We start from the raw sequence: 24,297 nt of genomic DNA, 5'->3' as shown, positions 1-24,297 counted from the left end.
ATATACCTGCAGGTCACATACTCTTGTGTGTGTATCATCTCTCTCTTCATATGAACACGTAAGTCAGAAAGTAGACTCACAAGCAGGGAGTGTAGAAAGTGACTTGAATTAGAAGAAAGAATTCCATCCCATACCAAGTATACTATTCTAGACCCCGTCACTTCCGTGGCGGTAAGTGAAAAAAGTATTGATGCTGGGGGTTGCCCCGACCCACGAGCAGGACCTTGCCCTTGGCCTTGTTGCACCTCATGAGGTTCACGTGGACCCACTTCTCCTGCTTGTCCAGGTCCCTCTGGATGGCCTCCCGTCCCTCAGGCGTGCCAACCGCACCGCTCAGCTTGGGGTCGTCAAGCTGGTGACCTACATCCAATCGTTTACTAAAGCTAAGTTGCTTACAGCTACACTTTCTGTTTTGCTAAGCTGCCGATAGTGCTGTCTTGCATAGTTTTTAATGTTACCTGTGTAATACAGCAAGGCTTATTAAAGCAGTTGAGAATAATAATACGTCTAAACAACACGTGTGTGTGTGTGTGTGTGTCCCCCTTTGCGAGGAAGCGGGGAACCACGTTCTGTTTACACTCCGCCGCGCTCTGAAACCTGATATTCGCTCAGGAAGCTTTGACATTTGTTGTTTCTCAGCTCGGAGGAGCAGAGACGGGATTTGACTCCTCAGCAGGGAAGGAGCAAACCAGCTGGGCAGTTGTTGCAATTCCCACGTCGCTAGACCATACCAGCCTGCTTGCCTCCATGTCCTGCCCACCCCATTGTGGAGCAGCGCACCGTGGTTTTTCCCTCCAGCAGCTTAGTCCCAGGTGTGCCCCTGGCTCCTTGCCCCAGGGTCGCTGTGCTGAGAGCTCCAGGTCTTGCGGCTCGTGCTGTGTGAAAATGCCAGTGCCAGCGAGTGCCTCTCTGTCAGCGTGAAAGCTGCAACCACCAAACTCTTCCACGGCCTGCCACTGCAAGGGCTTAAACTGATTTCCATACTGTTTACTTTGGGTGGGTGTTGCACACAAGAGGAGAAAGAAAAAGAAAAAAAAAGCGGTGTATTTCCTCATGCCTCTTAGTTGAAAAAGTACCTTGCTGACTATTCCCTGGCCAAAGTTTCCTCCTCTCCCCTGGCCGGGTACTGTGTCGGTGCCTTCATCTCGGTGCCTACGCACAGCCGCTCGTCCTCTGTGCCACGCGTCCCGTCGGGGAGCACAGGCAGGGGACGTAGGAAGCGGCTGCCATTGCAAGGCTGGGCGCTCACCCTGCAACTCCAGCACAGTGCTGCATCCCTCTGCCTAGCCAGGCGAGGTCCTAACATCGGCTTAGGAAGTGGGACGGGAGCAGTGGTGGCTGGTTGCAGGATCCCAGCACAGACCTCTTTAGCTGAGGTTAGGATGCTGTCACACCAGGTCCTCCACGCCTGTGGAAACACCAGGCGTGCCCCTAACCCGGACACCCTGAGCAAACAGCACCCAGCTCCCGTTCTGCTGGCAGACCCTGGCACCTCTTACTGCGTCTGCAGAACGGCAGGAATGAAAACGCAAGTCTTTCGTAGGCGGTCTCTTGAATGTGAGACTTTTGTTCCTAGAGATCGCAAGGGAGAGGTGCCTGAGGAAGAACGAGAGGAGAAGACAGCGGATGACAAGGCATCGGAGTGTTCAGGTAGAGTTGAGCCAGGAGCTGTGGCTCACACTGGCTGGATTAAAAAATCGGGGGTAGAGTGAACGGAAAGGGCATGACAAACTAGCCACGTGCCTGCTTTCTAGTCCTGCGCTGGGGCTGCTCTGCCCCGTGCCTCTCTGCCAGGGACCCGGGGTTTCCGCCTGCTGGGCAGGGCACTCTGCGTTTTCCTTTTTTTTCTGTCTTGCAGCTGAGTATCAAAAACACGAGCAAGACTTCTTCCTGCCTGGCCGTCTGTCAGTGTGTCTTATCGTCTCGGGGCAGTCGACGGCCGGTGCAGGCTGGCTCTGATCTCGCTCTGCTTTTCCTCGGCTTCCTGCGAGCCCCTTCCTCGCGAGTCAGCCCGGGGGCTCTGCCCTCGGAAACCTCAGAGCATGGCTCTGCCTGCTCCTCTGCCTCAGGGGCAACGTGGGACCATAACGCAACCTAGAAATGGCCCGTACAAGGAAAAGCAAGATGTAGGCGGATTTACTTTTCGGGGGGGAGTCTCTGTCAGCCTCAGCAATGCTAGCGGGCTCCAGAGAGAGCCGTTCGACTTCGTGACACGTCTGCGGTGGTATGGCGGCAGCTAAACGCTCTCTGGCTCATCTTCCTTCAAGTGCTAGGCACGAGCTTTCAAGGCTTGCTGCAAGACAGGCCCTCAGCCTCGGTGCAGGACTTGGCTCAGACGAGGCACCCACGCGCTCGGCCGCGATCCTGTCCCGGAGCCCGCAGCTCGCCTAGCTGCCCCCTAAACATGCCCACCGTTTGAAACTTTCCCGCGGCTCCCCCATCAGAGAGTTGCCCCCCCCCAAAATCCCTGTGTGGCCAGGGGGGCTCTTCCCCTCGAGGGAGGCTCTTGTTTTCAGTTTCCCTCTTTGGCAGTCCTGGGTGACCTCGCCCGGACTGGTTGCGGTCCAGGACCTTGCTGCCGCGTGGTGTCAGCCCCCTGGGGAAAGCCTGGGAGGGCTCAGCAAGTCACACCACTTTTGGAAGAAACGGCTAAGGAAGTCTGGATTTATGTAATTACTGTGACATGAACAATTCAGCAGTTCCTTTATCTTCTCTGCCTTCCGATTTTTTCTCAGGAGCTCCTATGTTCTCCCTATTCAGTACTGTCAACTCTTCCTCTCGCCGGAAAACGCATTAGCTTGCTGCCTGCTAGCAGCCACCGAGTACGTAGCTAAGTACACAGAGACCTGGGGTTTAACAGGCTCCCAGACAGTGCACGTTTAAAGGCTCGCTCCCGAGAGATGCTGACTGGCTCCATCTCTGAGCAAGTTTAGGCTACTCCTAACCTCCTGGGAGACAACGTCCGTCAGCCCGTGACCTTCTGTGTTCGTAAACCCCAAGTGATACGCACCGCTCGGTACACACCAGGCAGGCAGGGTCACCTTCCGTGTGCAGAGCACCACGTGCCCTGTGCAGTCCCTTTCCCCGAAACAAGCCGGCCCAACAGGGTGGCTGCGGCTGGGGTTCCCCTGGTCACTCCTCTGCCAAGCCGTAGCGCTCCCCCGGCTCTGCCTGCCCGTGGCAAACCCTGACCTCGGGTAGACGGCAGGTATGCCGGTGTCCTGGACGCGCGAACAGCCACGTGAGCATCCGCGTGTGGGCCCAGCTTCCCTTTTGCGGACGTCAGGCCAAAGTTCCTGTGTTGCAGGCACAGGGGTTAGCCTCGGATTGGAAGCGAGACCCGGCGTAGCTGCTCTTACCATTATTTAGACCGGTTTTCCCTTGGATGGTTGAGTAAATGCTCTTTTCAGTGGCATCCCTGCCTGCCGGTGCTCCCATTAACTCGGCCTGGCGACTCAGGAATTACCCTAACTCCTGAAGAAGAAGAGCACGATTTGGCAGGGCACTGATGCTGCCCCGGGATTTCCCTGGGACACAGTTGCCTTGTAGCCATGCACCCAGAGGGGCTGCGTTCTGCTTCGCCTTACGAGAGCCACGCGGGGAAAGCTTGTCGGCACGGCTCCGGAAAACGGGACCTTTGGCAAATACCGCACAGTATCGCTGTGACAGGATTTCCAAGGAAAGTCCTCGCAGAGCCGATCCGAGTTGCTAAAGGGCAGAGAGTGAAAACGGAGCTGCTGGAGGGTGCTCAGATGGAAAGCAGCTGCGTGAAACTGAGGTGCCTGCAGGACGCTTTTGCTGTGCCCTATTTTTCTGCTTCAGAAGGTTTCTCGGTCCTCGCGGTCCTCGCAAGGGAGACAGTGCAGCCCTGAAATGAACCTCCTGTTTGTCTTACCCGTGACATGACACAGGAATCTCCACCCCTTGTCAGCCTCACTGCAGCCCCTGGGGCTTTTCAGAGGAAGGAGCCCGCAAAGCCGTTCTCGGAGCTCCTCCCTGTCCAGCATCCTTTCTTGTTTCTCGTTGATGACCAGATGTGGTCTGCAGCTTGAGTCGGTACCGTTTCAGACGCTTGCTCGACACAGAAAACACGCGATGGTGCACGAGCTGGCTCCGCGTCCGTTGCGCGGCTGTGATTGACGCTAACTTGTGGGCATGGTGGCAGGTCACTCGACGGTATGTTAAAGACTGAGAGGTCCCAGCCGAGATCCCCTAAACCACGTCTCCCTGCTTTCGTCTCTCCTTCCTTCCCTAGGACCGTTTTACTTCAAAGACGTCCTGGCCCGCGGAGTATTCCCCCTAAGAGAAGGGACTTTGTAAAGCAGAGTTCAGTCTCTCACAGACCAGGAGCCAAACCTGCAGGAGGCAGAGCACACCACTGCACGAAGAGCTGCGCCTGGCTGGTGGCACGGCGCCGGGCGCTAGTTCCCGTTCCATTTTTACTGCCTGCCTCATCGAGTTCATACCTTTCCTGTGATGAACGGGATGGTGTGACATTCAGCCACAGATCAGGAGAACAAAGGCCGCAGTCAGCAGAGGGAATCACATGAGTGGGATTTCCAGAGATGACCAGTTCTTTAAAGAAGATTTAAATGATCTTTTTCTGTCGATGCGGTGTCGATTTATTCAACCTCCTTCCTTCCCTCCCTTCTTTAAGTAATGACTTTCTCCAAGTTAAAAATCTCGCTCTTTGGTAAAGTAATTATACTGTAATACATACAGTAAACTTAATTACTCTTCAGACAGTGATACAAGCAGTAGAAAACCTTTTCTTTTGTATCAACATCTCTACTTTTTTTAAAATTTTACAGCAGTGTTTCTGTCTTCCTTGTTTTAAAAATCAGTAAAAAATGTTTTGGACACAAAGCCCTCAAATGCAGCCCAGGAAATAAAGATTACACAAATGGTGGTATTTCAGCAAAGGGTTGTTTCAGTTAGAACTTGGCTTTATAGAGGAATCTTTGATTTGACTTCCCTGAACTTGGGAAGAGTTGCCATCTGTTTTTGGACTTTGTGGTTCATTTCCGTTGCTATTTTTAAAGCTTTATCATTAGCACAAAATGATGAAGAGATGCTGTAAAGAGGGTGATGCTTGCACCAAACAAAGGTTTTTTAATAAGGTGCAAATCATTCAGTTTAACAGGTTTTTGCATATCCATATATAGGGTGGCATAGAAATTGATTTGCTCGTTTATTTTTGACATGTCTGTATATAGGAAAATTACAACTTTTCTTGCCTGCGTTATATATGCAAAGGTAAGTAGCACAGTGTTGTCCCAGAGTTACAGCTTCAGAGCTGTACAAAAGGTCAGATGACAGGAAAGGCATTAAACATTCCTGTTACCACTACTGGAGAATGTCGTAAAAGTGCACATGTTCCTTGTATTGCGGCTGTTTGGCTGTGAAGCCCTTGGTCTGCAGCTGTAAACAGTCTTGGCAATAACCAGGGCTTTAAAACAAGAACTAAACAGCTCATTTCCAGGATTAAAGAAAGAAATGTAGCTGTTCCATTGTGAAATGCTTTCATGATAACTGATAGGGAACTGCTTCCAACATGCTAATGCTAGCTTTTTCTGAAGAGCGTGATTACAGCGTAACACCAAGCAGGCTTTTGCTTCAGCGTTGAGGCATGTGCTGTTTCCCCATGCTGTTGCAACGGTACACGCTTCCTGGCGTGCACCTCTTTCCTGTAGCCTGTCTTCATGTTCAGAGGGAGACTCAGCGGATGTGTTCACATTGTAGAAAATGAGCCTGTATATATATGAAATGTCCAAGCGTTAGTAATGTAGCACTGCTATGACAAGGAAGTGCTTAGAGTGGGACTGTTTCTGGATATACTTGCATTTCTTGCTATGTTCTTCTGCGTTTTCCTGGTGCTGCTACAGGTACATTAGTTTGTTCTGCTGGTGAAGAGTTAAAAAGCCCCCAAAACCTTTAACAAAGGCAAGGTGCTAACAGCACCTGAACAGACTGGAGGATCTTGCTTTCTTCTCACAGCCCACCTAGTACAAGTCCTCATCTCTCCATAGCATTCCCCCTTTCCCTCCACCTGTTCTAGACAGTGTTAAGTCAGTATTTTTACCATGTGGATTTTTAAATCTGGAAATTATGATGTCCTCGCAGCAGAGGGGTTTTTTTTTTAATGTTAAATTTCTGGAAAGATGCTTCTTTTAATAAAAGTTCTTAGTCACCAAATATTGCATATGGACTAACTCCTTCAGAGTTTTCCTTCTGGTCACTGAAGCAAAAATGAAATCCATTCCTTTCATTTATTATTATTATTGTTGTTGTTGTTGTTGTTATTAATTTGCATTGTTGCAAATTGTTCACTTTTCTTATTAAAACAGGCAGATTGTCTTTGATGTGCTTGATATTTGTAGTAATTAGTATTTCTTACCAGCAACTAAAAATATCAAAAGACTCCAAGTTTTAAAAGCCCTGTGTGTTTTTTCAGATTTTGCTCTCTTTTGCCCACTTACTAGGGCTGTCAGTGCTGGATGGCTATTTATTTTCATGTTTTGCATTTTTCCTGTCAAATTATAGAAAACAAAAATTAATTGCTATGAACTTAGTCAGCAGTCTTTTTGTCCCCTTGTTACCTCTTGCACTGCTTCTCTGGAAAAACGGTGCAAAACTGTTGCATTCAATGCTCGTTCTGGCTGGCACTGAAGAAGAAGTACCCAAGTTTTTCTTGGAAATTGGAAAACTCTCAAGAGAAATTAATAATAGTGTGTCCTGGTGGTATTGGTTGCTAAAGGAAAGGAGGATAGGAGAAATGTACCAGATGCATCTACCTTGACAGATATATTTTCCTGTCAGTGTCCACTAGCAATGTCTGCGCTGAGGAACCATTGAAGTTAAGGAAGGGTTTACAGTTCTTAAGTTCTGTTTGTTTAGGTTTGCAAGGTGCAAAGGACATAAAGGTTGGCTGTCAAATATTATTTAATTTATTTTGTTCAGATAGAAATACTGTCTATACATTTTACAATATCTGCAGATGCAGAAGTATTGAAAAGACCCTCTGAAGTAAGGACCATTTCTTGTTCTTGCAGGCAGCAATACACTTCATTAACTCAGAAGACTATCTGAAAAGGTTTTCTGCCCTGTCTCTGCTAGAGGGAAGCCGCTGTGGAACATTAAGGCTTTGCTAGATGTCTCATTTCAATCCTAAACATTCATAGTTGGTTTCTTCACTGGTAGTTCACCCATAACCTGGTTTTGAAAAGGACCTGATAAAGGGAACTACCAGAGCAATTCTTTGGCTAGGTAAGCTTTCAGGAGGTTCTCTTGAGGATGATTTTTGCCAAGGGCAAGGTAGTTTTTATTGCTAGGGATGCCTATGTGGCCTGTTGTCTTTATTTTGGGCAAACTGTGCTTAAGTTGTTCCTTTCCCATGTTTCATCTGTCTAAAGCAGAGATCACATAGGCTTTCAAATTTCTTTTTCATAGGCTACAAAGACAAGTTTTTGGTTCCCTCATATAAGACAACTTCTCCTTTATTTGTAGTCATCCTCTGCACTAGTTTCACTTAGCTCTGTTGGATTGATGATTGGAACTTCAGACACGGTGAAATGATCACACCTGGGCCTCTGTATCTCTGGTGGTACTTTTCTAGTGTTATAGTTTCTTATGCTTTTTAGAGCAGCCTTTTTCTTTTTTTTTTTTTTTCCTGTTACCATTTTGGTGACTAACACTCATTCTGAGATGTACTAATATGCTCTTCCTACACTCAAAGGAACTTAGAATATATAGCAAAAAATTCTTGTTAGTAGCCCCAAGTGTATCACCTTTTACTTTATACTGGTGAATTTCATCTCATTTCTGCAAAACAATAGCTGTAAAGGTGATTCAGTTCTTCTTGCATAATGTCTCCATACTGCTTTTGATTTACAGTGTCTAACATTGTTTGAGCAGCAAAACTAATCTGTATGCACGTGGGTTTTGCACCATGGTTGTTGAGAAAATGCCAGACTTAGTACTTACTTTGTTTAGTCTTGGAGGAACTCCTCCAATAACCTTCCTGCACCCCAGTACTTCTGCTTCCAACATGTTGTATTTTGCTAGCTCCCTGTTTACTAGTTATTTATCCACTTTACAGTTTTTCTACCAAGCCTCATTTTCTACTGCTGAGTTAATGATTTTGTATGTTTCAACATGTATATGCAGCTATCTGTATTCCAGCTGTTTGAAAAATCCAGGCATCTCAGCAAGATTTTTGCCTGATGTGATTTATCTTTGGCAAATATGCATTGGTTTTCTTTTGTTTGTCTCCGTGACATTTGTTATTCTTTCTAATGGTGCTCTAAAGCCTTGATTTTATGTACTTAGGCACTGCTTTTGTTACTCTTTAGTAAGATACCACATCAGCAGCTTGATAGACCAGTTTTCAAACAGCTTAGCCATACCTGTAAATATCTGTGCTTGTTCTTTCAGACATCTGGGGTAGATAGTATCCATGCTTCACACTCTGCCCCCTTGGTTGTGCACACTGAAGCTCTTTTCATTTTTGCTTCCAGGGTGATAGTGGTAACTTCCATTATCATAGCACCAGTCTCTGTCAGTGTGCAGCTGTCATCATTGCTGTTGAAATTAGAAGCAGAAGTGTTTGTTCAGTTTTGGCCTTGATGCAAATTCCCACTAAAACAAATTAGAGCTCTGTACCCATATTGAAATCCAATTTAAGGGGCTGGATATTGCTAGCTGACTGTGAGCAGTAACTAAGGAAGTTGCCTGCTTGAAAGTGCTTTTGGTGCTAATACATTCTCCTTTATTCATACCATTTTATTTCTTGTAGTAGGCTGTGTGCCCAGAGTTTCATCTTTTTCTTCTCCTTGGCCATTTCAGTTAGTCTAATAAATAATATTTCTGCTTCCAACAAATCTTTCCTGTCTCATTTCTCTGTAGTCTACCATCATTTTTTGGCATCTGTTTTTCCCAGCTAGCAGAAATAATTTAATACAGGGGTTTGAGCTGGGGCTGCCATGCCATCATGCTCATATTTGCTCTGTCTTTTTCTTGACCAGACTGTTTATGTTGCCTGCAGACTTTAGCCATCAAGGGGCTGAGGCTCAGTTAACAGAGGAAGTTTTGGGGAAAAAATAGCTAGGAACTCTCATGCCTGAAATATTTCTAAAACCTCTCTGAATCACTGGTATTTGTTTACTTTTTAGATCCCCCTTTCCCAGATGTAGAATTTGTTTCAGTAAAAGGTTCTGCACCTTTGCTCAGACTCCGGAAAGCAGAAGATCGAAATGGACCGATCAGGTTTGTCTCTGTGCACTCTTCACCCTTTCAAAAAACATTCTGCAGATTTATGTTGCTTACATACTGGAAGTTTTTGTGGGGGCTAGATTATTTTTGTTAGCAATGGGAGAAAACTTAAGCTGTAACGCCCAGTTTCTCCTCCCTTAGCGGAGTAGTATTTGGCTTCAGACTCTTCCCTGCTTTCTGGAACAAAATTCTGTTTTTGATAATCCCGAGTTTTCACTGTTGGTTTGGGTTTGGTTTTTTTTTTCCTTTATCCACAGTGAAGTCACAGTAGATTTTTATTGATGGATTCAAGCACAGTTCTACCCATGTGATTTTTCTTTTCCAACAAACTCATGCAGCCAGTACATTTTTTTTCCTAAGAGCCAGAGGAAATGGTGAACAATATCTGTATTTATGCATATTCTGAAGTAGTGTTTTTGTATTAGTGTATTACTACCAAAATATATTTCTAGAGAAAAAAGGATTTACACCTTGCTAAGTGCTGTTTGTGATGGAAAAGGTAATTGTAACTCAACATGACACTAAAGTAGAAAATATTTGAAAGCTAATAATGTTTCAGGAAATGACTGGTGTAACAGCCCTAATAGTCTTCCTATGGTTGAATACCATAGACTAAACATTGTTTTGAGAGGTCTGAAGACAGATTTGATTAATTTTTTTTACAAATTATATCTGTCCTCTCCTTCTTTAAACAGAAGAAGTTATGTTTCTGGGATATTATGAATCATTTTTAGAGGCCAATGATGTATTGTTTCATAAGTGAACTTATGTGTTAGTTGAGGGGAGCAAGAGATAGCCTACTCAGTTTGATGCTCTTCTGAACATGAATAAACATATAAAGTTAATGTGCATGTGATGAGGAGAACTACCTCTAAGTTGTGCGTGCAGTGCTTTTGGTTCAGAACACAATGGAACACACAGAGACAGAAATATTTTAGTATAAGAAGTGTTTGTATTGGACATTGATAATAAAAAGCAGTTAAGAGGCGAAAGGTAGAAAAGACAATGTGAATTAATGAATGTCTGATGCTTAGTACATTGAAGTGAGGCCTAACGTTTACTTTTTTTGTTTCACTCCAGTCTTTATCAAGTGATTGTGCTTCCTCTGGGTTTGCAAAGCACTTTTATTTGTGACTCCTTTGCTGCTGCAACTTTCTTTAGTAACACCGCTGACATTAAAGGATATGTGGCAGCTGAATTTCGGGCGATGGATGTTGCTGATAACATGTCAATTGCTCTTGGAGACAGACATTACTACGGGAAGTTTTATAATGCTCCTTTAAACCTGGGAGAAGAGTATTGTGTCTTTTTGAGAGTAATAAGTGAGTGGAATAAGGTAATGGATGTTTTAAAACCTTTTCTTTACACCTGTTGAATGAAATGTTGGTGGGGAAAAAAGAGGAAAATATTAGCTTTGTGTTATGGTGTTGCAAGGGTCTGTTAGCTGACAGATTTAGATTTGATCTGAAGCTCTTTGAATAACTCTTGTAATTCCTTACAGATATTTATGTCTTTGTAATGTTGGAGCAACTCTGGATGCCAAAAGGCAAACAACGGAAGAAACTAAAAATGAAGTGCCGTCACTGCCCTCAGTAGTTGAGGGTGTCTTTATTGGGCCAGAATTTAGTGAAAGAAGTTAGTATGAGTATCTGAAAATTACACCTTAGCAATGAAAAATTCACCCATTTTAATTTTTAATTGAAATTTTTATAGCAAAGTATTCCAGTTCTCCAAATAACAAGGAAAAATACATTTTGTCATGTGTGTTACCTTCCACGTAGCAATGAATGTCAACTCCAGCTCCCTTAGGAAAGCCTTGTGGAAAAAAGTATATTACTAGTATTATTTTTTTGTCATTTTAAGGTAAATATGTATTTTAATTAAAAACAAGAAGTTTCTAAAATGTACATCTCATCTGTTTCATTCTCCAGTGTCTTGCCTGCCATGATGTCATTATGCCACTAGTTTTCCAGTCATCTATCTCAGGGGTCAACAGCTTGTAATTTTTTCATAATGTAAGTCTCAGAAGTAGGAAGTTTTTCTCATATGGGCTAGGTGATAGACTTTTCATGTGCATACAGTTCCTGAATGTCAAATGTAAAAACAGAGCAAAGCAACCCCTGCTGAAGTAAAAAACACCTAAATGGTGCCTCACCCTGCCACCCCCCAAAAAATAAAATAGAGTTTTAGGGCTTTGTGTATACAGCACAAAGCAAGGAGGCACACAAAAACTGATCTGTGAGTCACTTGTAAATAATTCTCTACAATTTTGGAAGCCTACACCCAAATCTCAGTAAACTGAAACAGCTTCTATTAAGAAATGCAACTCTGCCTCAGTCCAAAGCAAGTGAAATAAAACAAATACATGTAATAGCTGTTACTGGTATCTAGTAATCTGTGCAACATAAGTATTGTGTGGCATCTACTTTAACAATAGTTTTTATAGCACAGATAAAGTGGTTTCTGGTCCTGATACAAGTCTGTTGTTCATAAATTTTTAATTAATTATGTGAGGGAATAAGTAGGGAGATGACATCTGAAGGCATTCAGTTCATAAATAATGTTAAGTTAGCCCAAAATATCTTGGAATTTGGACAACAAACTGTATTTTTTAGAAAAATTTACTCTGTGGAGCAGGATTGTTAATGAGTCAAATGTATACAAGTTCAGCCTCTTTAAGCACTCCTAAATACACCCTTGAGCTCAATTTATGTGTCCATGGGTTTCATACATTGGTTTCCCTAGCTCTTCCCCTTCAATATTTTCTGATACTAAGGAACATTTCCTATTGTTACTTGTGTTGAGGTTTTTCTTGCACAGAACAGTGCAGATTGCTTATGCATCTCTGCCAGCTGTTTGCTAAACTGCTTCTAAGTTACATTATTCTTTCTCTTTCATACAGATTATTTTCTGATGTTTCATCTCTAGCATTGCCAGTTGTATTTTCTAGGCCGCTGATTTAATGGAATATTATTACTGTTATTTGTAGAAGTCACTCTTTGCTTCCTTCCATTTAGAATGCATCAGCTCCTTAATATACATTTTCCTCTATGGCTTTTGTTAATTGATGAAGTACACAAAGTTACATACAATATTTATAAATCATTATTAAGATTGCAAATGCCAAACAGCTTTGGTTCCCAGCTCTGCTTCTTTGAGATGGAACTTAGACCTGTGGCTCAAAAGTACTCGTTTATCTTCAATTACCATGCCCTTGTATTTTGTGCAGTTGCTGGTATTAAGAAGTTAAAGAAATTCAGAACTATAAATTGAGGGTTGTTGGGTTTTGAGAATTTCTAAAAATCTGATTACTTAAGTAACTGAATTGGGATTCAAGAGTTAGTATTTAAAAGCCTGCTTTTTAAAAAATCTGCTCTTTAATTGGCCCTCAATTATTAATACATGTGAAATCAGCATTTCTGTAGTGTCTTTTAGTTGTGAACACATTACCATTTGAATACAGACACGTTAGAAATACATGTCATAGACTCCTAACTAATGTTCTCATTATTGTACTTTTATGTTCTGGCATCTTCCAGAGTCCCTTCTGGCTCCAGACCCCTTCATGCTGAGAAGGGTACAATACATATCATACATGCTACAAAATCATGGCTTGGTTGTGACTTTTTATTGCTGTTATTCCTCAATATACCTGACATATTTTCTTTGTGGTAATGATGGGAAAATCAGTTCAAATAAAATTGTGTGGACACAGTTAAGACAAGTAAGCTGTTCTGTTTTATTGAGTCCACATTCATTTATGCCTTGCTCAGATTTGGAGGTCCTGAGAAAGGTGTCTGCTGTGTGGTTTTTACTTTCTGTTTATTTTTCAAGGTGGAGGTTTAAAAAGCATATTTCATTTGTGCAGGACATTCAGATGTGTTAAAAGGCTGGTAGATGATCTGAGGAGATCGTTGGGGATGTACAAGGAAAGCAGTTATGAAGTCGGAGATAATGGAAATTACCATTTTTCATATTGATGAATTTGGCAATTGGAATATAGGGATGATGGAGACAACGGGAGGATCTGGGAACAAGCAAGAATTTGCTGTCATTATCATGAAAACCTTACTTAAGTGGAATGAATTGTCCACCCTTGGAAGTGTCCTTCTACATGAGGGATACTGCTAATTAAATAACTGAAACCCATCTGGTACTGATTTTAATCTCCAGTGATTACTTTATGGATTCCATGCTGTGCAGAGAGCCAAGGCTCATTGTGAAGGGCAAGAACTAAAAAAGTTGTTTGGAGTTTAAACTTACTTGAGATTAATATCTTTAGCATAGCTTTTGTTCAGTGGCAGCATCAGCTTTTTTGGATCAAACAGTTTGTGCATGTAACAGAAGTAGGAGCAGGACTGTGAAAGGTGAAGGTGGCACACAGTCTTTTCAGGAAAAAAAGCTATGAGCTTTCTGGAAAGTCAGAATCAAAATGGCCCCTACTGTGAGAAAAGTCTGTTAAAACTAGCCTAATAAAAAATCATCTGAGAAAAATGTATATGCATGGCAAAATGTTTTCTCTTTTCTCCAGAACTCTTTTTAAGTGTGCAGCTGTGGAAGGGGTTTCTATCTCTAGTTTAGCTACCTGTGAATATCCAGGCTGAACTATGGACTTTGGGATCCATGGTATTTGGAGGAGTAATTTCACTGATAACTTTCTGGAAAGGTGCTAATTCATAAGAGGAAGGGGTTTATAATTTGATTTAGTATGAAGTGTGGATCAGTGAACTTCGCTGCTGAGATTCCTGGGAGTTCTGTAACTTCTCTGATAGGCAAGAGATGACTGATCTGCTGCAAACTAGAGTATGTCACAGAGGTAGATATTTCATGATGCTAGTCACACCAGTGTCCCCAGAATCTGGCATTTGGTCGAGTTTTTAAATCCACCCCTTGTTCTTTATTCTTCCCCTCCTAAGAGGATTTTCCTTGTCAGTGTTTTGTCTTTTTAAATAACCAGAAAATTCCTTATAAAAATGAGTTTAAGAAACACTGAGATTCTACAATTCTGCATGCAGACACAAGAAAGTAAGACTAAGCATACAAATGTGCCTTTGTCCTTTTGTGCAAATGCTTCAAAATGTAGCCTTCAATTTCATAGAAACATACTGTTATCCAGAGCAACATAATAAACATTTTGCCAAAACATGAAAAATATGTGTATGTATTCTGTGAAAGTCATTTAGCAGGAAAATACATATAGGAGCACGACAAAAATAGGCTTCACAGTAATTATGCAGTAGACAATAGAACTCAGAATAGAACTTCTTGTGTATGTATGAGTGTGTTCTGGTGGAAAAAAGCTCTACAGGGACCAAAGCTTGCTGTAAAAAAACGAAACTTGTTAAACAAGTCTACAAAAGCAGACACCTGATAAACATTTATTCAACCACTGTGAACGTTAACTACTATAAGTATTCTATAAAAATTGTTAAAAATTACCAAGCAAGTTGTCATAACTGGAAAAAACCTTACATCTAGTATTTGAAAAACATGGCATTAAGTACCGTATTTTAACATATATATTCTACGTGGGGATGGAGTTAATACAGCATATTCAGCCTTATCTTAGCATTTAATAAATTCTGAATTCTTATCCATGCAGCTTCAAAGATCCTTCTATGTTATTTGCCTGCCTAGGTTGTAGAAAGAAAGGGTGATGATCTAAAAGACTAGAGCCAGCCTTTCATCAACGTTCTCTCTCTAATCTTAACTTTATAGTTTATAATCTTTTCAGACAGACAAGCTAGAGGTTGCTACCAGGGGAGTAACAAACTCCATTCTCAATAGTAGTAAAATACAGTATGTTGTGGATGGCTGCTCTTGCAGAGGGTGTTAGTGATAACAAATTTATCTCATGAAAAACAGTGATTTTTATGTTTTCATTTTCAGGTGAGAACACAGTCCTGTGCTGTTTGGGCACAAATTAAAAGTAAGTCAATTTTTCCTTCAGTGAGAAAACAGAAGTTGTCATGGCTTTGCTTGGAAGCATAAACTAATAATTGCTGTGCCTGTTTCTTCATTTGCCATTAATGGTTGGGTGACTTTGAGAATTGGAAGGGTTAGAGGCAGAAAATTTGCCTTGCACTTCAGTATTCCATTCTAATGGATTCAGTAGTCCATCCTAAAATGGATTCCCTGGTTTCTCCCTGGTTTTCAAGATTACTCTTTCTATGCATCCCATCGAAATCTTTACAGCAATTTTTGTGCACAAAGGATTTGAAGCACAGAAGATGTGAAATTTTTGAAACCTGTTTTAAGATAACAGTTCTATATTGGCTTAAATATTTAAAAAAAAAAACCAAAACATTTTCTAGCTTTCAGAAGCCACATTATTTTGGTATGTTCAGGTGGTCCTTGGAGAGTTGAGTCCTTTTATGAACTTAGGAAAAAAAAAGACCATGCAAACATGAAAAATATGGCAAATTTTTGTACTTGTAAGTACAGTTTCTTAAAAATGTAATGGCATAACTTTAAAAGCCAGTGAATTTCTCATTGTGGTTTTATCTTTGTTTTACTATTTGTGTATAAAATGTTTCCAGTGAATGAGTTTACCTCAGAGGAGTTTTGAATCCACTAGACATCAAGTTTCCCTCCTTTCCACCATGGTGGAAAGTACTCTCTTCACCCACTTCATCACATTTTGCAAAAAGCAAACATTCGCCGCTCCTGACAAAGAAACTGGCACCACTGGAGTCCCCTACAAACTAAATTCTGCTTTTGAGTTGAAAGACTCATGAGGTGGAGTTAGGAAATGCAGTGACAGTGGAGAGTGAGACAGTACTTTGTAATGATAATAAATCATGTGGTGCATGCAGTGCTTTAGGTGCATTTCCTCCACTGCTTACAAAACCCATGTCTGACTATTGCTATTACTGATCTTCTGGTGACAACTGTGTGTTTATTCTTAGGTTGCCTTTTGTTGTTTACTCTCATGACCTAGTTCATTTACTGCCACACTTAGAATATAATTTAGGCAGTTTGTGGTCATGGAGACTTGGCTAACATCAACAATTCCCTAGGTTTGAGGGCTCTGTTGCTAGAGCTGTATAGGCAAGAGCTGTAAAATAACTCCGGAAAGACAGAGAACTGTCCTTTTCTAAATTTGTCATTTATCGGTTTATAGAGCATCATCAGGGGCTATTTTACGTATTGGGGGTGAAAAGAATGGGCATTGGAAGATGGGAGTAGGACAGGTCAGGCCTTTGGCTTTCTGTTGTAAATCCGTTTGCCTTTATATCGCATGGACTTCTAGCCAAATGGTGTGTCCTTGGTCTAATGTACTTCTGCAGCTGAGGAGGCTGAGAGTATTTTTGGCTCACTGAATCCTTTGAAGAGTATTTCTTAATTCAACTTGTATGGAAGGCAAATTTATAAATTAAATTTAAACCAAATGGGACTGTTTCAGATGCTGTCTAGACAAAGTTACACATTGTATGATAAATCATTGTAATAAAAAGTGGTAGAAAGCTGTTAAAAGCACACTTCCTTCTGTCACAAATAAGTAAAAGGAATTTTGAGGGGTTTTCACCAAATATGCTCCACAATGTGCAAGGAAGACCGTTCTGTCACTTTTATGGAGAGCTGACATCTGCTCTAGAGATGCATAACTTTCTTATGGAAACTGGTGTTACAGTGATACAAGGACAGGCATAACTTTTACCAAAACTGAACATGCTTGTAGGTTGAACAGATTTTCTTTTTATGGTCCCTGTCTGAAATTCTTTATTCTGCCAGACTCACGGGGTGCTGCACAGATACAAGCCTTGCTTCACTGAGCAGTGTTAGGCAAAGACGGTAAACTGGTCAGGTTCTCCTTATGGTTCTGTATGATTTTTTCTGCTTCAAAGGGTGTTTGGGTGAATGCCCAGCCAGTTTTGTGCCTGTACATTCAGAGGAGCCCCAAAAGAGTTCAATTTAAGTAACAGAAGCTGCTTTTCTGATGTTCAGGCACTTGGATTCTCATTGTGGACATATACAGTAATTTCACTGAATAAGTGCTATTTTTGCAGGAATTTAAATTTTTGCTAAAACATTACGTCCTCATGCTTGCAAGATTTAACAGCAAATAGAGGTGTGGAATCTTGCAGGAATAAGATCCAGCATCTTAGGTGTCTCTGGGAAATCCAGTAAGAAATAGGTAACCTTTGATTAATGCTGAAAATGGGATAGAAGTGGCTGGAAGGGATTGAGTTTTGATTTTCCCAGGTTGCCTTCACCAGTAGTTCTTAATAATTCTGGTTTTGACAGCAAATCACTGTAAGCCTTCTGTTCTGTCCCTGGATGACTTCTGGTATTATGGGCTTTGGTAAGGCTGTGATTGCCAGGTTTATTTGTATTCTGTCACTTGGAAAAAAAAATAATAAAAGAATGGGGAAGAGAAGTCATGCCCAGATTGTAACAATTTTGAAGGAGATGCACTGAGCCATTTAATAAAGTACTAGGATTTTCTGGCACCAGAGACCACCTTGGCATATGATTTAGACTGAAATTGCCAGTGATGAGAGGTGAAAATGTTGACACTGAGTATCTAAATTAAAAAAAAACAAAGAAAAAGAAAAAGGCAGGAAACTGAGTGATAGAGAAGTATAATCACTTTTGAGAAATACAGCATTCAATCTTACTTCCTCAACTGGACTGTAACTACTAGTCAGCTCCATTACTACTTGACTGAGCAGTAAGTCCAGCATCTGAGTTTTGTTACAATACGTTAGCTTTGAGCAGACTTGGTCAGTCACCAGACTGAAGCTACACTCTTTGCTATTTATTCATTTGAATTGTTTGATATTTTCTTTCAGATTTATCACCCACTCTGCAATACATGACTGCTGTTGGATTAGCGTCGGTGGCTGCTGTCTGCCTTATACTGTTCCTGTCATTCTCAGCAGCACGGTATGTATTGTTATGAACTCCAGTTTTGTAGTCCTTCTGCACAAGGCTTACATGTTTTTCTTTTCAGATAGTTTTTCTTGCCAACCTGCTTGGTTTAGGTCTCTTGGGTGGTTAGAAACTATTACAAAGAGTTCCTTCAGTGGCCACTGAAGTTGTCCATTGCTTGAACTGACACCCTCTGTATCTTTGCAATCACTGGTGAAACATCTGAAAAATACGGAGCTCATCTTAATAAAGGAAAAATTCAGACAGTGAGTAGCACCAGGAATTTAGTTCAGAGGTGTTTTGATTTAATGTTAACTAAATAAATGAAGTTTATATGCTGTGCTACTCGAAAAGTGAAGTCATACTGATAGAAATATTGATGTACTTCTCTTATGTAAGATGCCAATTTCCAGTCTTCCCAACTTTATTCAAAAGGCCTAAAAGGATTTTTTTCAGTAGCAGTTGATCTTTAGCTAGAGGCGACAATAAAGCCACGTTAGAAATTTTTAAGAAATTGATTTCTTTCTGTTTTGTGATCCTTCATGCAGGGGCAGTAACTTTATAACAGTCTTACTTTCAAAGGTAAAACAAATATGTGCCTTTTAGTAATTGTGAATGTCTACGTATGTGTAAAATCTCTTGACTAAAAAATACGTCTTTGTTGTTGTTTTAATACGTTTATCTCTAAGAATAGTCTTCTGACTTCTTTCTCTTGAAAGGTCAGGAGCCTCCAGCCTGGGGGCTGTGAAGTATAGAGCATTGATTGGTTAAGCTGCTTATTTGGCATTCAGAAATAGAAGAAGCTAGTCTTATACAGGGCTGGAGAAAGTAGGATTAATTGGATTATTTATAGTTATCTAAATTTCAAATCAGTTCTTACCATCTAAATTCCAAGATAAAGGTTCCACAGTGTCTGTCTTTAAGTAAGTAAAGGAACGGATCTCAGCATTCCCTTGGTGTTGGATGCAGTGGTAAACTTGAGCTTGCAGTCTTGATTGTTTTGGGGTTTTTTGAAAAACATTGTCAGAGTCAGCTTTGACATTTGAGGTAGAACGGGCTGTAACTGTCTTGGTGTCTAAACTAGCACTCCTGTCAGAGGGCTTACTGCAGGAGGAAGGGTGTCCCTGAGCTGCTGTGGTGTGAAAGGCTCCTCAGTTATTTCAGTTTCTCTGGTGAAAATGTGACAGAGAGTTATAAATACTATGTCAAATCAATTAGCATCACAGTGACAGGAGAGCTATTTAAGATAATAGATAGTACTGGAAGAATCATGTATGAGTATGAACGAGTTATGAATAAGTGTAGAGAAGATTAGGTCCTGAACTTCCATTTCAGTCTTCTTTTTTAAAAGAGGCGAGAGCAAAAAAACCTCAGGTGACATCCTTAGGGAGCTGAGTACTTTGAGTGCATTTGACAGGGGTCATGCTGTAATGTGGTGTAACGTTGAGGGCCAGGACTTGATAATTCAATAATTATGTTTTAGGCCCTTGATCCCATGTACAGAAAAATTCTTGAATCCATTCTTCTGTTTTAGAGTACATCAGACAGAATCCTTGGCAGAAATTAAAAGCTGTCCCATCCCACTAGGAGGCAGAGAAGGGAAAACGCAGTTGTCGGTTGTGATAAGACCCTTCATAGTGCTCACAAGAAATAGCTGTAATGTTCTTAAATACTCTTTTAGTTTTAAATGAGCATCAATTTAATGCATTTCTGAGGGAGAATGCAAGTTGAAAAAACATGTGAAGTCAGCCTTCTGCCCTGTCCAGTTGTAAAGCCACGGTCCTGTTTTAGGCACTGTACTCCCAGAAGGATGTGGCCCATCAGGAGAATGAGACAGAGGAACTTGACAAGAGAGACATGAGATCTATCTGATCCAGCTGTGAGTGGGGTAATCTACTAGTAGGTTGCTTAGCCTGGCAGACAAGAGACTGCCAAGAAACATCATGATACACAAATACACAAACAGCCATTAGAGAAGGACCAACTTCCCTGTGTCCATAGTGTCCATGGTGCATGTACCATTCATGGGCAGTATACTCATGTGCTTCTGAATGATAGGAAAGGGATGCATGGGAACAGACCACTGTGAATGCTGTGGAACCATGGCTTCTGAGTGGTCTGCAAGAGCAGGTTAAACAAACATTTGTCAGGAATGACAGAGCTACAGCGATCTTGCCATGGTATCAGGTAAATGGTCTTGGATTATTTCTTGGGTTCCCTGTAAGTTTTTCTGTTCTGCAGCTTCTGTCACAAAGAACCACTGTATTCAAGTGCTCACCAGCTTGCCACATGTCTGCTGCCTCAGGGATTATATTACTGCAGTGGGACAGATTGTGAATTCCCACTAACATGGTTGCTGACAGCAGTTTTAACTGTTCCTCAGTGAGTATAAAAGTCCGACACTGGATTCACAAAGCACACAGCCTGACTGCTGATGTCCTTAGATATTGTTATTTTTTTTCATTTAAAAAATGCATTAGCCTGTAGTTGTTATTAAGGTGCCTTGTCACACATTCACCTTGCTTCATTCCTCCTAATCCTTTGCTTCCGTTTTTATGTGATGCCCATTCAGATGCATAAGGACAGTGCCAAAACTTCAGTTTTCTGAAGATCTGCATTGGGCATGAGTGTTGTCAGTGCCAAAGTAAATGTAGGTCAGGTAGTCATCAGACCCTATGGGAATGCTTCCTACCCATCTCACACTGGCTGTAATGTTCAGAATTTATACCAGCAACTTAGGTCTTCAAAACACTTCAGAAACTCTGTCATTTTTCCTATGAATATGAGTGATGCAAGTTCTCTGTCAGGCCCATGCTTGAGTCTTGAATGGTTTTCGAGTATTTTTTTTTTTAACTGGATTTTTTCTGTTTCCCCAGCTCTTCTCTCCACAGCACAGTGCACTCCCCGCCTGCTGCTTTAGCCTGCGAGGCTGTACATTTATCTGCTCCAGTGGATGTGGCACAAACAGGGATTACATCATCATTCCTAGAGACTGAAAATGTCTCTCTTCTTTGATGTGTTGCCCCCTAAAGTCAGCATAGAGAAAATGCACTCTTCTTACCAAAGCCAGCATCTGTCGGGTATGGACATACACACACAGCATGTATGTACTACAGCATGGGCAGTTGAAACATGTTTGTTACTGCAAGTGAGATGCTTATTGTCTCCCCTTGTTTCCAGATTGTGGTATGTGTAAAGGAGAACCTTCCCTCACAAACAGGTTTGTGTCAGAGACATTAGCATGCATCCCATGTGTTGGCCACAGGCTTTCAGCTATTCCAGCCACATGAATGCCTGATAATGAGTGTCTGCATTGTACTTTATTGCATGAATAATCCCCGGATACAGTTGAGACTGTCTGAGGATCAACTGCTATTTTGGATACCTTAGGACACAAACTGGCCCATTATGAGAGAAAATATAGATCAACCCTTATATCAGATAAAATGCCTATTGTATTTCCAAGTATAAAGGTAGAAGACTTTCATCGGTCACTTATGCGTAATGGTACTTCAATAACAAGTACAGAGCTGTTAGCCATAAAATTGTCACATTTAAATAGTGTCAGCAACAGAGGTGTTCCAGAGGTACTGCAGTCATTGCTCATAGCAATTAGCAATAATTACAAATAATATACCAATCTATAAAACTGCAGTTTGCCAAAAAGCTGAGTAGCTTTAATGGCATGTGAAACTAATTCAAATAAGGAGCTACCTGTGTTCAGTGCAGTTTTGTTAATCTCTGATCTATAATTACAACTGAGTAAAGCCATTAAATCATTATCTGATTAATGAGCTGGTGTGTACCGTCTGGTTAGAGTTACTTAATAAAGTACAATTAACTAATTTCCTATGGCATACACCCAGTTAATATTTTTTCCTTCTGTAAGAAAGAATCAAGTGCTTGTGATTACTTCCGCTCCTGTTCAGAAGTTGCTTTGAGATATATTAGCAAAATCATTCTGTTAACTGGTGAAATAAAGAAGCAAGAATTTTGGTTTTTACTCAAGTTTTGTCATTTTTTTCCAAGTTATATTTTGTGTTTTACCACTTTGAATATATACTTGATTTTGGAATTCTAAATGTTTCTGATTCCTAGTGGCTTTATAATTTTAGATGTTCTGTCTCTCTAGGTAGTGTAATTCCTTTTTTGGTGTTTAAAAAGGGTATTTCAAAGTGTAACAGCAGACTTCATAGTTGGTAGCAAGGAGGAATTACAATCAAAGTTACATGAGAGAGCTTTTAACTGCATCTAACTGGGCATACTTTTTTCAGATCTGGGCAGATAAAATTTCTGTTATCCAGCATTTCCACTGCTTATTAAATCTGCCCTTCAAGTTAGTAAGTTTTCAGTAGTTAGTAGCTGAGTAAGAACACCTTTGTCTACATTAGTGATTAAGAGTTGATAACGTTTTGCTTTACTGATTGAGAAAAAATGACTTAACTGTTCATACTGGACTACTGTTACTTATTTTTCAGTTTCTCCTGTGGAATTCTTTTTCACACATTCTGCTCATAATTCCCTTTCTCAATGGAATAGGTTGCCAAGGTTTGACATAGTGGTACAAACTGCACCACTTCATTCTCGTTCATTTTCCTGCTGCTCTGGTCCTGTGAGAGAGTTCATGTGCAGCTGTTCCTGAATAAGGGAGAGCTGGAGAGGCAGGAAGTGATTTAGAGAGACAGACATGCCATCCTCTGTGAAAGAAAACTTCTTTCGCCTTTTACTGAGACCAGCAGTGTTCCAGTACATTATGCAGGACCAGGAACATAAACTCTATCTTGTCAGTGGGTATAGTTGGAAAATTGGAGGTCTTCGTGTACACTTCAACAAGTAATTTCTTTTCTGTGTGCCTCTTGTTTACCTAGCTTGTCTTTTCGTAATGTCACGTTTTCAGAGCAAGGCACAGCAGAGCGGTGCAGCATTTTAATACCCAGGAATGGACCAGTAAGGGAGAAGCGATGAGGCAGCACTCCCTGCCATCTTAAGTTCTCCAAAACAGCTACAGTCCTGCAAGTTCCCCTCTTTCCCTCTGCTTTTTTTGTCACTCTTGTCAGACCTACCCCTGGCTGTAAGCCTGTCTTCATCTGTCATGTACGTATCTTCCATCTCCACCTGTTTCAGTTTAATCTGGGAAGCACAGAGAAATAATTTAGCCTTGCCCTCCTCAGATAATTGTGCAAATGTTAATAGTTCATTCGTTAGAGCCTGTCTCTTTCTGAAACATTGCTCTATTGCTCCCAAGCTTCACAATTATATTTTTTTAATTATTTTTTAGGGCAAATCAAGAGGTTTAAACAGTAGGAAATTAAGAAGTAGCTAGAATAGAAGAAGGTTCTTAAAAGTTCTAGTGAGAACAACTATTACAGGACTGGACAAAAAGAACAATGTGAAATTATAGTGGCTGTACTTACTTTTGTCTGTTACAGAAACAAGTTTGTATAGTGAAATTAATCTGGTTTAAGAGTACTGCTAATGAGTGCCAGTTCTCTGACATTTCCTTGAAAGAAATATGCCATTATGCTAGAAGGAGTTTCACTGAAAATACGAACTTTTAGACTTCAGATCAGATAACTGATTTACAAAGATACTTCTTAGGAGAAGCTAGTCCTAGCAGGTGCCACTTCGAATGAGGCTTTGGGTTTAGAAGTGTGTGTTGTAGGGGTACTTTTGTTACTCAGATTTATGATCCTTACACTCAAGTTCATGGAGTGATCTAGCGGCTCTGTATTTTAGATGTAGCATCCTGCCACACTAATTGCAACACTGACATAATCACACCCTCATGGTTCAAGAAATTCTAGAGACATTTCTAATGGTCCTTCACTGCTGTTCCTTCAGTTAACACTGAAATTCTCCTTTTTCTTCCAATGTTTTTTTGCTCTGCATCCTTGGATATGTGTTCCACACCCAGGCCAAGTAAGGTAAAGCCAACTGAAGCTGCTCTGCTTTTACTGCTGATCTATACCCATTCATGGTGCTATATTGAGATGTGCTATATTGAGAAACTGGTTTAGATACATACCAATGTCTGTATTATCTCTGAAGTGTTCTCATCTGTAGAGGAAAAGGGAAAGCTTTAGCCCTGGATAAACAATTCTGTGTAAGCTTAAGTTAAAGTATTTTTTCTCTTTTACTCTGTAATAGTGAGAT

At 41.3% G+C, this 24,297-nt stretch overlaps 1 protein-coding gene across 6 annotated transcripts in view; it reads left to right on the top strand.

Moving 5' to 3' along the window:
- SUSD1 (sushi domain containing 1) overlaps positions 1-22,147 on the top strand; it is a 55,255-nt gene extending 33,108 nt beyond the window's left edge. For 3 of the 6 annotated variants that reach the window (XM_069776595.1, XM_069776598.1, XM_069776597.1), the window contains 5 exons: positions 9,171-9,264; positions 10,351-10,606; positions 15,160-15,199; positions 18,066-18,159; positions 21,021-22,147. In XM_069776595.1, coding sequence (XP_069632696.1) covers positions 9,171-9,264; positions 10,351-10,606; positions 15,160-15,199; positions 18,066-18,159; positions 21,021-21,159 — 623 coding nt within the window. In that variant the 3' untranslated portion in view covers positions 21,160-22,147. The other 3 variants (XR_011323279.1, XR_011323280.1, XM_069776596.1) reach the window with 3 other exon arrangements.
- Positions 22,148-24,297: the final 2,150 nt, after the last annotated feature.

Source organism: Haliaeetus albicilla, chromosome Z (genome assembly GCF_947461875.1).
Source record: "Haliaeetus albicilla chromosome Z, bHalAlb1.1, whole genome shotgun sequence".
Taxonomy (NCBI): Eukaryota; Metazoa; Chordata; class Aves; order Accipitriformes; family Accipitridae; genus Haliaeetus; species Haliaeetus albicilla.
The sequence above is the reverse complement of the archived record's forward strand: the minus strand, read 5'-3'. Positions and strand labels throughout refer to the sequence as shown.